This window comes from Callithrix jacchus, chromosome 9 (genome assembly GCF_049354715.1).
Source record: "Callithrix jacchus isolate 240 chromosome 9, calJac240_pri, whole genome shotgun sequence".
Lineage (NCBI taxonomy): Eukaryota > Metazoa > Chordata > Mammalia > Primates > Cebidae > Callithrix > Callithrix jacchus.
Window position 1 is genome coordinate 49,898,107 of NC_133510.1, and position 14,527 is coordinate 49,912,633.

General features: G+C 37.7%; 1 protein-coding gene across 7 annotated transcripts in view; it reads left to right on the forward strand.

The window, feature by feature from the left end:
- SLCO1A2 (solute carrier organic anion transporter family member 1A2) overlaps positions 1-14,527 on the forward strand; it is a 103,079-nt gene that overhangs the window by 77,189 nt on the left and 11,363 nt on the right. For all 7 annotated transcript variants that reach the window (XR_013521766.1, XM_035256121.3, XM_078336093.1 and 4 more), the window contains 2 exons: positions 966-1,131; positions 2,060-2,232. Coding sequence is in view for 6 of the 7 variants with exons in the window: in XM_035256121.3 (XP_035112012.1) it covers positions 966-1,131; positions 2,060-2,232 (339 nt within the window). In the remaining variant the exon portion in view is untranslated. The remainder of the gene's footprint in view (positions 1-965; positions 1,132-2,059; positions 2,233-14,527) is intronic.

Consider the following 14,527-nt stretch of genomic DNA (forward strand, 5'->3'; position numbering starts at 1 on the left):
ATTTTGAAGGTTATCTGTGTTTTATTGAAAGGTTTTCCATTGTGATGTATATTCAAATAATTCGCCTGTGGGGCATATTTTGATAATCAAGCCATCAGTTAAAATGAAATAAAGGACATCCTAAAATACTTTTTCAAAATTGTCAAGGTTTATTAGATTGAAATAATTTCAAATGAAAAATCATAGCATAATTTTATATATGCTATTTGATTTGAGACTCATAAACTTCATTTAAGATAAGCATTGTTATCTCTACTTTACAAATGAAATTAACATTCAAAAAGATTTAATGATAAAAGGAGTTCATTTCAAATCTCTTCAACCACATCAGTATAGAAATGTATTTTAAAACTGGAATAAATTTTAAAGATTGTTTCCATCTCCAATGATGCTAATTCACAGACAGAATGTGTAGAAAGTCACACTGTGATCTAGTCTGAATTCAGTTTCTAAACTACCATGCAAATGCTCTTTCAATCATATTATAACCACTGGTCACTTTTGATATTAGTAGAATGTATTTCTTTAATTCAAATATCTATGTTTCTTGAGCTAAATGTATTATCTACATTATAAATGGAATTTGCCGATTATATTTTCTCATATTAGTCCTGTCTTGTTATTTGCTGCCTAATGTATCAATCACAGAGATTAGTTTATCTTCATCTTTTGAGATCTAACAATATGTGAAAAAAATGACTCCCAAGTGGTAGGCACTCAATTAATGCTTGTTTATTCTCTATCTGTTCTTCTGAGATAAATCATTGAAAGAGTGGCTATGTGGTCATCAAAGCAGGTCTCTTTTATACCAGAGCTATAGTACACAGGCCACATATTGATGACTGGAAGATTTCTTTTTCTATGCATGGGAGGAGAGGAAATCTAGTTGGGGATTGAGATGAAAAGAAGAAAAAAATGATTGAATCATCTTTTAGTATCCATAACATTATTTTAAATCGTTTCAGAATTCAGCAAGATTTTTATGTGGGAAATAACATTTTTGTTAATTGCAATGCGGATTGCAACTGTCCAACTAAAATGTGGGATCCTGTGTGCGGAAACAATGGCTTGTCTTATCTGTCGGCTTGTCTTGCCGGTTGTGAGACATCCATTGGAGCGGGAATAAACATGGTAAGACATCCTATTTGACAAAACTTTTGTGAGTTGAATTGGTACTTCCCAACTATGAACTGGGCCTGCATTTAATAAAAGTAAATGCATATTTCCTTAAAACCGAATTAGTTATTTTGTTTGTGGAAAAACAATTCCGTAATAGTCACTTGATTACCTTTTATTCCCAGATCTTATGTAAAACCTTCATAGCATCTGAACAATGATCTGAAATTTCAAAGCAGTTTATAATATTACTCAAATAACTTGGGTCATAAATACTGTGGGCTAAAACATTTTTATAATTGAGATAAAGTTGGCGGTTTTGATCTCAATTATCCAGCTAATTGCCTTGCTCTCTCTCTCTATTTTTTTCTGTGTATTTGTATGGATGTGCTTTCTGTGTTTTTCACATTCTTACAGCTATTTAAAAATTTAGAATTAAGAATGTTCTCTTGCCTCTAAGATATCACAATATAACCACAATATTAATACTCATATAATGTTGGTTAGTGACTAAGTTATAAATTTTAATTTTTATTAAGACCTGGAAACATCAAAAAAAAATTGAAAACTCTGTTTTTGAAGTAAACAATTGCTTTTGAAGCAAAACTTTGTTTATTTATAAGCATCTAAATATTTCAATTGAGCACTCTGGAACAGATTTTGTCGAATGTAGTGTTGTGTCAAAACAGTGTTTTAAAAAAGTGTGTCTTTAGGGTAGCTTATTCATTATTACAAATTTACAATATATATTTCGAAAAATATACCGTTTTCTGAAATCGCACTTCCACGTTTTGTTACATGCTGTGATCTTGAGGGACACCATAATGGAGATGGAGTAAAGGGAACAAGCAGTCTCCATCTTCGTCCAACTGGCTGTGGAGAAAATGGTTAAAATTTGTGTTCAAGATTTTTCTTTCTTAGGCAATATATTATTTTTTGACAGGTGTTCCAAAATTGCAGCTGTATTCAAACATCAGGAAATTCATCTGCAGTTCTTGGGTTGTGTGACAAAGGACCTGACTGTTACATGATGCTCCAGTACTTCCTAATCTTGTCAGCCACAAGCAGTTTCATTTATTCTTTGGCTGCCATACCTGGATACATGGTTCTCTTGAGGTACAATAATTATTTTCTTTATTTAGATTTCTTTTTTTGGGTCATTTAGCCAGGTAGCTTGTTCTAAGAAAGTCACTCGGGACTTATAGTATCTAAGAACTCAGTGCTCTAACATGCCATTTATTAAGGGTTTTGTATTAAAGATTGCTGAATTTCTCAAAATTTTTAGGTTAGCAATGCACATGTTCATCTGCTGGCATTTCACACCCCATTCCTCCCTATTTTTTTTCCTTATTTCTTAGAGTTAAATGAGTGGACCTCTCATTTTGTGACAAAAGAGACATATTTTTATCTTAGGGTAGGACACATAAAATGGCCATTTTGATAGGAAAAGAGTGGGTGCCTGGCAGCCATTTCCTAGGGTTCAACCTATAAGACAGCAGTGCAAAGCTGTCTCTCACCAAGGCCACTTGATCTTTCTGAGCTCCATTTTTTAAAAATAATAATGGGCATAATAATAAAAACTCTCTTACAAGGCTACTGTGAGACATCAGTGCTGAAGGACTTTCTAAAACTTGGAAATTGCAGAGCCAGTTTTCAAATTTAGGTATATTAAATAAACCTTCTTTCAACTACGCCACTCTTCATGCCTAGTAAACAATCCTGAACATAGTTTGGATTTTTTTCTCTTCTTCTTTTGGAACTCAAAAGTACAGTTGAGTTCATCATAATGCTCAAGTCGTAACATTATCATAGGCCAGAGCAAGGAGTCTCTCTTATTTTACTTTATATATTTATTTATATTCAATTCCCTACTCCCAGTCACCATAGGTGCTCACTTATGCTTACTTAAATATGACAAAAAAAGTCATTAAATATGCATTTTATTTGTAAAAAATTAGAATTTTTCGGTGTATGTGTTTTTATATTCACACCAATGGCAGTGTGCTACTAAGTCTTGTTTTGTTCATAAGGTAGATGCAGAGATAAATGTGCCGGTTTATTTAGGGTAATATTCATATCGTCACTTCATGAAAGCTGGAATTATCTAACTGTGTGATGTTGACTAATCCAATGTGTGTAAAACGCTAATGATAGCTCATTGATGTGCTAATATGTGATTTCCTCATATACTGAGCTTAAGCATCTCTTCAAACAACTTTTTAGCTATTTAGACTTCTGATTCATGATGCTTATTCAATTTATTTTGTCAATTTTACCCATTGTATTTCCTATCTCCTATGTTTTTCTTGATTTTGATGATTACTATGTAAATTATAGATACTAATGTAACATTATTTATATGATACAATTATTTTCACTTACTTGTCTGCTTTCTTTTAACTTTACAATGCCATTTATGGAATGAAATCCTAAATTTCGTTGTACTAAAATCTAATGATTTTCTTGTCTCAGTGTTCGGGTATTTGGAAGAGAAATTACATTTTAAAATTGCTTCCACATTTCTAACTTATAAAAATATTCCGTTAAATTTGATTGCCTCCTAGATTTCCAGCTTTACCTTTTGCATACAGTTTTTAAAGCCATTCAAATCTATTTTTATGTGTGGTTTAAGGGACATACATATCCAGCATTATTTTTCTCCAAATAATAAAGTTGTTTTTCAAAATCATAGCTTATATAATAGATCCTTTTTCCTTTAATTTGTGGTGCCACCATCTCAAGCTTTTCATCCTTATTCTGTTCCACAGATTTTTTTGCCTGTTTTCATACCAGTGTTACCTTGATTTAATTACTTTGGCCTTGCAAATGTTAATCTCTCATATGGTAACTTTTTCTCACCTGTCACCTTTACTTTTCCTTTATTCTTTTTTTTTTTTTTTTAGAAAATTCTATGTATTTATTCATGTAGTTCCAATTTCAATAGTTTTTTTTTTTTTTTTTAATTTTTTATTGGACTATAGGTTTTGGGGTACATGAGCAGAGCATGCAAGACAGTTGCGTAGGTACACACATGGCAGTGTGCTTTGCTTTTCTTCTCCCCTTCACCCACATTTGGCATTTCTCCTCAGGCTATCCCTCCCCACCTCCCCCTCCCACTGGCCCTCCCCTTTCCCCCCCAATAGACCCCAGTGTTTAGTACTCCCCTCCCTGTGTCCATGTGTTCTCATTTTTCATCACCCACCTATGAGTGAGAATATGCGGTGTTTCATTTTCTGTTCTTGTGTCAGTTTGCTGAGGATGATGTTTTCCAGATTCATCCATGTCCCTACAAACGACACGAACTCATCATTTCTGATTGCTGCATAATATTCCATGGTGTATATGTGCCACATTTTTCCAATCCAGTCTATTATCAATGGGCATTTGGGTTGATTCCAGGTCTTTGCTATTGTAAACAGTGCTGCAATGAACATTCGTGTACATGTGTCCTTATAGTAGAACGATTTATAGTCTTTTGGATATGTACCCAGTAATGGGATTGCTGGGTCAAATGGAATTTCTATTTCTAAGGCCTTGAGGAATCGCCACACTGTCTTCCACAATGGTTGAACTAATTTACACTCCCACCAACAGTGTAAAAGTGTTCCTTTTTCTCCACATCCTCTCCAGCATCTGTTGTCTCCAGATTTTTTAATGATCGCCATTCTAACTGGCGTGAGATGGTATCTCAATGTGGTTTTGATTTGCATCTCTCTGATGACCAGTGACGATGAGCATTTTTTCATATGATTGTTGGCCTCATATATGTCTTCTTTCGTAAAGTATCTGTTCATATCCTTTGCCCACTTTTGAATGGGCTTGTTTGTTTTTTTCCTGTAAATCTGCTTGAGTTGTTTGTAAATTCTGGATATCAGCCCTTTGTCAGATGGGTAGACTGCGAAAATTTTTTCCCATTCTGTTGGTTGCCGATCCACTCTAGTGACTGTTTCTTTTGCCGTGCAGAAGCTGTGGAGTTTCATTAGGTCCCATTTGTCTATTTTGGCTTTTGTTGCCAATGCTCTTGGTGTTTTGTTCATGAAGTCCTTGCCTACTCCTATGTCCTGGATAGTTTTGCCTAGATTTCCTTCTAGGGTTTTTATGGTGCCAGGTCTTATGTTTAAGTCTTTAATCCATCTGGAGTTAATTTTAGTGTAAGGTGTCAGGAAGGGGTCCAGTTTCTGCTTTCTGCACATGGCTAGCCAGTTTTCCCAACACCATTTGTTAAACATGGAATCCTTGCCCCATTGCTTGTTTTTGTCAGGTTTATCAAAGATTGTATAGTTGTATGTATGTTGTGTTGCCTCCGGTGCCTCTGTTTTGTTCCATTGGTCTATATCTCTGTTTTGGTACCAGTACCATGCTGTTTTGATTACTGTAGCCTTGTAGTATAGTTTGAAATCCGGTAGTGTGATGCCCCCCGCTGTGTTCTTTTTGCTTAGAATTGACTTGGCTATGCGGGCTCTCTTTTGGTTCCATATGAAGTTCATGGTGGTTTTTTCCAGTTCTGTGAAGAAAGTCAATGGTAGCTTGATGGGGATAGCGTTGATTCCGTAAATTACTTTGGGCAGTATAGCCATTTTCACGATATTAATTCTTCCTAACCATGAACATGGAATGTTTCTCCATCTGTTTGTGTCCTCTCTGATTTCGTTGAGCAGTGGTTTGTAGTTCTCCTTGAAGAGGTCCCTTACGTTCCTTGTGAGTTGTATTCCAAGGTATTTTATTCTTTTTGTAGCAATTGCGAATGGCAGTTCGCTCTTGATTTGGCTTTCTTTAAGTCTGTTATTGGTGTAGACGAATGCTTGTGATTTTTGCACATTGATTTTATATCCTGAGACTTTGCTGAAGTTGTTTATCAGTTTCAGGAGTTTTTGGGCTGAGGCGATGGGGTCTTCTAGGTATACTATCATGTCGCCTGCAAATAGAGACAATTTGGCTTCCACCTTTCCTATTTGAATACCCTTTATTTCTTTTTCTTGCCTGATTGCTCTGGCTAGAACTTCCAGTACTATATTGAATAGGAGTGGTGAGAGAGGGCATCCTTGTCTAGTACCAGATTTCAAAGGGAATGCTTCCAGTTTTTGCCCATTCAGTATGATATTGGCTGTTGGTTTGTCATAAATAGCTTTTATTACTTTGAGATACGTTCCATCGATACCGAGTTTATTGAGGGTTTTTAGCATAAAGGGCTGTTGAATTTTGTCAAATGCCTTCTCTGCGTCAATTGAGATAATCATGTGGTTTTTGTTTTTGGTTCTGTTTATGTGGTGAATTACGTTGATAGACTTGCGTATGTTGAACCAGCCTTGCATCCCTGGGATGAATCCTACTTGATCATGATGAATAAGTTTTTTGATTTGCTGTTGCAATCGGCTTGCCAATATTTTATTGAAGATTTTTGCATCTATGTTCATCATAGATATTGGCCTGAAGTTTTCTTTTCTCGTTGGGTCTCTGCCGGGTTTTGGTATCAGGATGATGTTGGTCTCATAAAATGATTTGGGAAGGATTCCCTCATTTTGGATTGTTTGAAATAGTTTTAGAAGGAATGGTACCAGCTCCTCCTTGTGTGTCTGGTAGAATTCGGCTGTGAACCCATCTGGACCTGGGCTTTTTTTGTGAGGTAGGCTCTTAATTGCTGCCTCAACTTCAGACCTTGTTATTGGTCAATTCATAGTTTCAGCTTCCTCCTGGTTTAGGCTTGGGAGGACACAGGAGTCCAGGAATTTATCCATTTCTTCCAGGTTTACTAGTTTATGTGCATAGAGTTGTTTGTAATATTCTCTGATGATGGTTTGAATTTCTGTGGAATCTGTGGTGATTTCCCCTTTATCATTTTTTATTGCATCTATTTGGTTGTTCTCTCTTTTATTTTTAATCAATCTGGCTAGTGGTCTGTCTATTTTGTTGATCTTTTCAAAAAACCAGCTCTTGGATTTATTGATTTTTTGAAGGGTTTTTCGTGTCTCAATCTCCTTCAGCTCAGCTCTGATCTTAGTAATTTCTTGTCTTCTGCTGGGTTTTGAGTTTTTTTGATCTTGCTCCTCTAGCTCTTTCAATTTTGACGATAGGGTGTCAATTTTGGATCTCTCCATTCTCCTCATATGGGCACTTATTGCTATATACTTTCCTCTAGAGACTGCTTTAAATGTGTCCCAGAGGTTCTGGCATGTTGTGTCTTCATTCTCGTTGGTTTCGAAGAACTTCTTTATTTCTGCCTTCATTTCGTTGTTTACCCAGTCAACATTCAAGAGCCAGTTGTTCAGTTTCCATGAAGCTGTGCGGTTCTGGGTCGGTTTCTGAATTCTGAGTTCTAACTTGATTGCACTATGGTCTGAGAGGCTGTTTGTTATGATTTCAGTTGTTTTGCATTTGTTGAGCAGTGCTTTACTTCCAATTATGTGGTCAATTTTAGAGTAGGTGTGATGTGGTGCTGAGAAGAATGTGTATTCTGTGGATTTGGGGTGGAGAGTTCTGTAAATGTCCACCAGGTTTGCTTGCTCCAGGTCTGAGTTCAAGCCCTGGGTATCCTTGTTGATTTTCTGTCTGGTTGATCTGTCTAGTATTGACAGTGGAGTGTTAAAGTCTCCCACTATTATTGTGTGGGAGTCTAAGTCCTTCTGTAAGTCATTAAGAACTTGCCTTATGTATCTGGGTGCTCCTGTGTTGGGTCCATATATGTTTAGGATCGTTAGCTCTTCTTGTTGTATCGATCCTTTTACCATTATGTAATGGCCTTCTTTGTCTCTTTTGATCTTTGTTGCTTTAAAGTCTATTTTATCAGAGATGAGAATTGCAACTCCTGCTTTTTTTTGCTTTCCATTAGCTTGGTAAATCTTCCTCCATCCCTTTATTTTGAGCCTTTGTGTATCCTTGCATGTGAGATGGGTTTCCTGGATACAGCACACTGATGGGTTTTGGATTTTTATCCAATTTGCCAGTCTGTGTCTTTTGATTGGTGCATTTAGTCCATTTACATTTAGGGTTAATATTGTTATGTGTGAATTTGATACTGCCATTTTGATTCTAAGTGGCTGTTTTGCCTGTTAGTTGTTGTAGATTCTTCATTATGTTGAAGCTCTTTAGCATTTAGTGTGATTTTGGAATGGCTGGTACTGATTGATCCTTTCTATGTGTAGTGCCTCTTTTAGGAGCTCTTGTAAAGCAGGCCTGGTGGTGACAAAATCTCTGAGTACTTGCTTGTTCGCAAAGGATTTTATTCTTCCTTCACTTCTGAAGCTCAGTTTGGCTGGATATGAAATTCTGGGTTGAAAGTTCTTTTCTTTAAGAATGTTGAATATTGGCCCCCACTCTCTTCTGGCTTGTAGTGTTTCTGCCGAGAGATCTGCTGTGAGTCTGATGGGCTTCCCTTTGTGGGTGACCCGACCTTTCTCTCTGGCTGCCCTTAGTATTTTCTCCTTTATTTCAACCCTGTTGAATCTGACGATTATGTGCCTTGGGGTTGCTCTTCTTGCGGAATATCTTTGTGGTGTTCTCTGTATTTCCTGCAATTGAGTGTTGGCTTGTCTTGCTAGGTGGGGGAAATTTTCCTGGATGATGTCCTGAAGAGTATTTTCCAGCTGGGATTCATTCTCTTCGTCCCCTTCTGGTACACCTATCAATCGTAGGTTAGGTCTTTTCACATAGTCCCACATTTCTTGGAGACTTTGTTCATTCCTTTTTGCGCTTTTTTCTCTGATCTTGGTTTCTCGTTTTATTTCATTGAGTTGGTCTTCGACTTCAGATATTCTTTCTTCTGCTTGGTCAATTCGGCTATTGAAACTTGCGTTTGCTTCGCGAAGTTCTCGTATTGTGTTTTTCAGCTCCTTTAATTCATTCATATTCCTCTCTAAGGTATCCATTCTTGTTATCATTTCCTCGAATCTTTTTTCAAATCTTTTTTCAAGGTTCTTAGTTTCTTTGCACTGATTTAATACATGATCTTTTAGCTCACAAAAGTTTCTCATTATCCATCTTCTGAAGTCTAATTCCGTCATTTCGTCACAGTCATTCTCCGTCCAGCTTTGTTCCCTTGCTGGTGAGGAGTTTTGGTCCTTTCTAGGAGGCGATGTGTTCTGGTTTCGGGTGTTTTCCTCCTTTTTGCGCTGGTTTCTTCCCATCTTTGTGGATTTGTCCGCTGGTCGTCTGCGTAGTTGCTGACTTTTCGTTTGGGTCTCTGAGTGGACACCCAGAATGTTGATGATGAAGTATTTCTGTTGCTTGGTTTTCCTTCTACCAGTCTAGCCCCTTCGCTGTACGACTGTTGAGGTCCGCTCCAGACCCTGCTTGTCTGGGGTGCACCTCTAGTAGCCGTGGCACAGCGAGGGATGCTACCAGTTTCTTTTTCTGCTCTCTTTGTCCCAGGATGATGCCTGCCTAATGACAGTCTTTTGGATATAGAGGGGTCAGGGAGCTGCTTGAGGAGACAGTTTGTACTTTATAGGGATTTAATTGCTGAGCTGTGCACTCTGTTGTTCATTCAGGGCTGTTAGGCTGCTATGTTTGATTCTGCTGCAACACAGCTTATTAAACAACCCTTTTTTTTTTCTCAAATGCTCTGTGTTAAGGGGTTTGGGCTTTATTTTTGGATGTCCGATCAGGTGTTCTGCCTAGCTCAAAGGCAGACTAGCCACTGTTTGGCTGCCGAGGCTCCGCCCTGCTGTTGTGTGATTCGCGCTGTTCCTGCCGGCTCTGCTGTGGTCTCCGCCACGCCCTGCGGCGGAGTCTCTTCGTTGTAGCGTGTTGCCTCAGCAACGGCAGGCTGCGTCAGCAGTGGGCGTGTATATCAGTTGGGGCAGGTTGCCTCCGTAGTGGTGGACGCCCCTCCCCCACAGAGCGTCTCGGACCGTCTGCCCGGGATAGTTTGAAATTGCAGTTTTGTTCGTCCCACTGGGTATCCCAAGCGATCTGTCCCTGCAATCCCCTGGGCTGGGCTACTGTGCAAGTCTCGTTCAGTCTCAAGTCCAGCCCTCTCAAGTCTCAGGTTGCCGGTTCAACAAGGCACCCGGACAAGCGCGCCCTGTGGGGATTGCTGGGTAGGGCCGGCCGCCGCAGCCGCGGCTGCCGACTTCACCAGGCAGACCTACTGCCTGGCGTCCCGTGTCTTTTTATACTTGGGAGTTTCCCCGTTCTGTGGGCAACAAAGATCAGTCTGGAAATGCAGCACTGACTCACCGTTTGCGAATTCAACGCCGGCTCCAATCCTGGGTTGTTCTCACAGCGCCATCTTGAGTCCCCCTCAATCTCCTTTATTCTTTTATTCTCAAACTTATTTAGCTGTCTGTGGATCTTTATACCTTCATAAGAATTTCAGTTGAGTTTGCTTAGATTCCATAGATTACTTGAAGAAAATCTGACATCAAATATTTTTGAACGTGCAATATCCTCAAATTTCCTTAAATATTCTTTTGTATCCTTAAATAAAGTTGTTAAAAATTTTTCATAAAGGTGATGTGTCATTAGATTGCTTCTTAAGAACTACTCATAAATATATAAATCACATATGCACATATGCATACATATACATGTATATACATGCACACACATATATACATACAGCCACACAGATACATACATACATGCTTACGCATAAACACACAGTGAAAAAAAACAAATGGTTTCTCTGTTCATACAGAACACTTCTGACAGCCAGATGTGTGGATTGTTTTTCTACACTGACCAATCCTGCAACACCAGCTGGGTGTTCTACAGTTTCATTCAATTCTCGCACTGTCTACATAGACCTTGCATCAGATTGCACAAATTAAAGGGCTCAGTCCTGCAAGACTGCCCCCACTTTAGATGTCAATCACAAGTCCAGATATCCAGACACGCTGGGCTTCTTCTTCTTTTTTTTTTTTTTTTTAACCCTGAGCTTCTGACTGACAAACTATGCATTAGGGTTGACTCCTCCACATAATTTTCTAGAATGGCTCACAGAACTCAGGGAAGAAACACTTTACTTATAAATATAAGTGGTTTATTATGAAGGTTATTATAAAAGACACAAATGGAACCAGGATGGAGTTGGGCTGTGCCACTCTCCTGGCATGTGGATATGTTTACCAACTCAGAAGTTCATCAAATCTCCCTGTTCAAGAGCTTTTGGGAAGCTTGATCCTTAGCACAAACAAATCACTACATCCTCCTGGCGGTCTGAGTGTGGGGCTGAGAATTCCAATCTTCTGATAGCTTGGTTTTCCTGGTGACCAGTCCCAACCTCAGTCTGCGGCCCCACCCTGTTGTCTCATTAGCATAGACTTTGGTGTGATCAAAACAATCTCCTTAAGAAAAAATCTTAATCTCCTTAAGTCAAAATATATTCCTATCACTCAGGATGTTCCAAGGGAATTCTAAGAACCCCAAGGATCTGTGCTGGAGCTAGGGACAAAGACAAAATATATTTCTTATGATGCCATACATGCACACACACACGCGTGCACAAAGAATGGTACCATTACCATCACAAACATACAATATACATATATATGCATACACATGTAAATATTTGTGATTGCAAATATATTATACATGAATATGTATATTTGCGATTTTAATTTTTTTTGGTGCCCATTAATTATCTCTACTTCCCTACCACACCGAGGTTACCTTTTCCAGCCTCTGGTAACAATCCTTTTGCTCTCTATCTCCATGACTTCAATTGTTTTCTTTTTTTTTTTTTTCCTGAGATGGAGTCTCACTCTGTTGTCTAGGCTGGAGTGCAGTGGCACAATGTCAGCTCAATGCAGCCTCCACCTCCTTGGCTCAAGTGATCCTCCTGCCTCAGCCTCCTGAGTAGCTGGGACTACAGGTGTGCACCACAATACCTGCTAAGTTTTGTATTTTTAGTAGAAATGGGGTTTCCTTATTTTGGCCTGGTTGATCCTGAACTTCTGATCTCAGGAGATCCACTCACCTCCACCTTCCAAAGTGCTGGGATTACAGATGTGAACCACCATGCCCAGGCTGTTTTTGTTTTTAGCTCCCACAAAATAAATGAGGACATGTAGTTTGTCTTTCTATGCCTGGCTTATTTTACTTAACATAATGACCTCCAGTTTCATTTATGCTGTTGCAAATGAAAGGGTCTCATTCTTTTTATGGCTGAATATTACTCCATCATGTATATGCACCACATTGTCTTTATCCATTAGTCTACTGCTAGACATTTAGGTGGCTTCCAAATGTTGACAATTGTGAATAGCGCTGCAATAAACATGGGAGTGCAGATAGCTCTTTGACACACTGACTTCCTTTCTTTTGGGTATATATTAATACCTACAGGTGGGATTGCTGGATCATATGGTAGCTCTATTTTGAGTTTTTTGAGGAACCTCCAAACTGTTCTCCATAGTGGCTGTGCTAATTTACATTCCCACCCACAGTGTAGGAGGGCTCCCTTGACTTCACCTCCTCACCAGTATTTGTTATTGCCTGTCTTTTTTATAAAAGTCATGTTAACTGGGGTGAGAAGATATCTCATTGTGGCTTTGATCTGTATTCCTCTGATGATCAATGATGCTGAGCATTTTTTAATATAACTGCCATGTGTATTTCTTCTTTTGAGAAATGTCTCAAATTTTGCTCATTCGCTAATTAAATTATTAGATTTTTTTCTGTAGAGTTTGAGCTCCTTGCATATTCTGGTTATTAATCTCTTGTCAGATGGGTAGTTTGCAAATAATATCTCTCATTCTGTGAGTTGTCTTTTCATCTGGTTGATTGTTTCCTTTGCTGTGCAGAAGATTTTTAACTTGATGTGATCCTGTTTATCCACTTTTTGTTGTTGTTGTTAGTTATCTGTGCTTGTGGAGTATTAGGAAATGTTTGTTCAGTTCAATGTCCTGGAGATTTTCCTGAATGTTTTCTTGTAGTAGTTTCATAGTTTGAGGTCTTAGATTAAAGTCTTTAATCATTTTGATTTGATTTTTGAATATGGACAGAAATATGGGTCTAGTTTCAGTCTTCTGCTTATGAATATTCCGTTTTCCCAGCACCATTTATTGAAGAGATTATCTTTTACCCAATGGACATTCTTGGCATCTTTGTCAAAAATGAGTTCATTGTAGATATATGGATTTTTTTTCTGCATTCTCTATTCTGTTCCATTGATCTATGTGTCTGTTTTTATGCCAATACAATGCTATTTTCATTACTATACCTCTGTGATATAAGCTGACGTCAGGTAATGTGATTCCTCGAGTTTTGTTCTTTTTGCTTTGGATAGATTTGGCTATCCTGGGTCCTTTGTGGTTTCATATTAATATTACCTTTTCTATTTCTATGGGGAATGTTCTTGGTATTTTGATAGAAAATGCATCAAATCTGTAGATTGCAGATTGCTTTGGGTAGTTTTAGCAATATTATTTCTTTCAATTTATGAGCTTGGAATATATTTTCATTTATTTGTGTTTTTTTTAATTTCTTGCACCAGTGTTTTTAGTTTTTACTGTAGAGATATTTCACTTCTTTAAGCTAATTTCTAGTTGTTTTATTTCACTTGTACCTATTGGAAATGAAATTACTTTCTTAATTTCTTTTTCAGATTGTTTGCTGTTGGCATATGCAAACACTACTCATTTCTTCTCTTGATTTTGTATCCTGCAACTTTACTGAATTTGTTTATCATTTTGAATAGCTTTTTGGTGGAGTCTTTAGGCTTTTCCAAATAGAAGATTATATCATCTATGAACAATGATAATTTGACTTCTTCATTTCCAATTTGGATACTCTATTTATATTTATTGTCTGATTGCTCTAGCTCAGATTTCTGGTAGTATCTCTAATAACAGTGATTAAAGTGGGCATCCTTGTCATGTTCCGGATCACAGAAGAAGGACTTTCAGTTTTTCCCCACTCGGTATGATACTTACTAGAGGTCTGTCGTATATGGGTTTAGTAAGTTAACGCATGTTCCTTTTATATCCAGTTTTATGAGAGTTTTTACCGTAAAGAATACTAAATTTTGTAAAATGTTTCCTCCACTTCAGTTTAAATGATCATATGGTTTTAGTCCTTTGTTCTGTTGGTATGATGTATCATATTGATTGATTTGCATATGTTGAACTATTCAAAATCCCACTTGGTCACGTGAACGACCTTCTTAATGTACTGTTGAATTTGGTTTGCTAGCATTTTGTTGAGGGTTTTTGCATCAGTATTCATCAGTGATAATAACCTTTAGTTTTCCTTCTTTCCTTTTCTTTCTTTCTTTTTTTTTTTTTTTTTTTTGATGTGTCTTTCTGGTTATGGCACCAGGATAATACTGGCCTCATAGAGTGAATTATTTCTCTCCTCTTCTGTTTTTCAGAATAATTTGAATAAATGGGCATTATTTTCTCCTTCAACGTTTGGTAGAATTCGGCAGTGAGGCCATTAGGTCTTTTCTTTGCTGGAGACTTTTTATTACAGC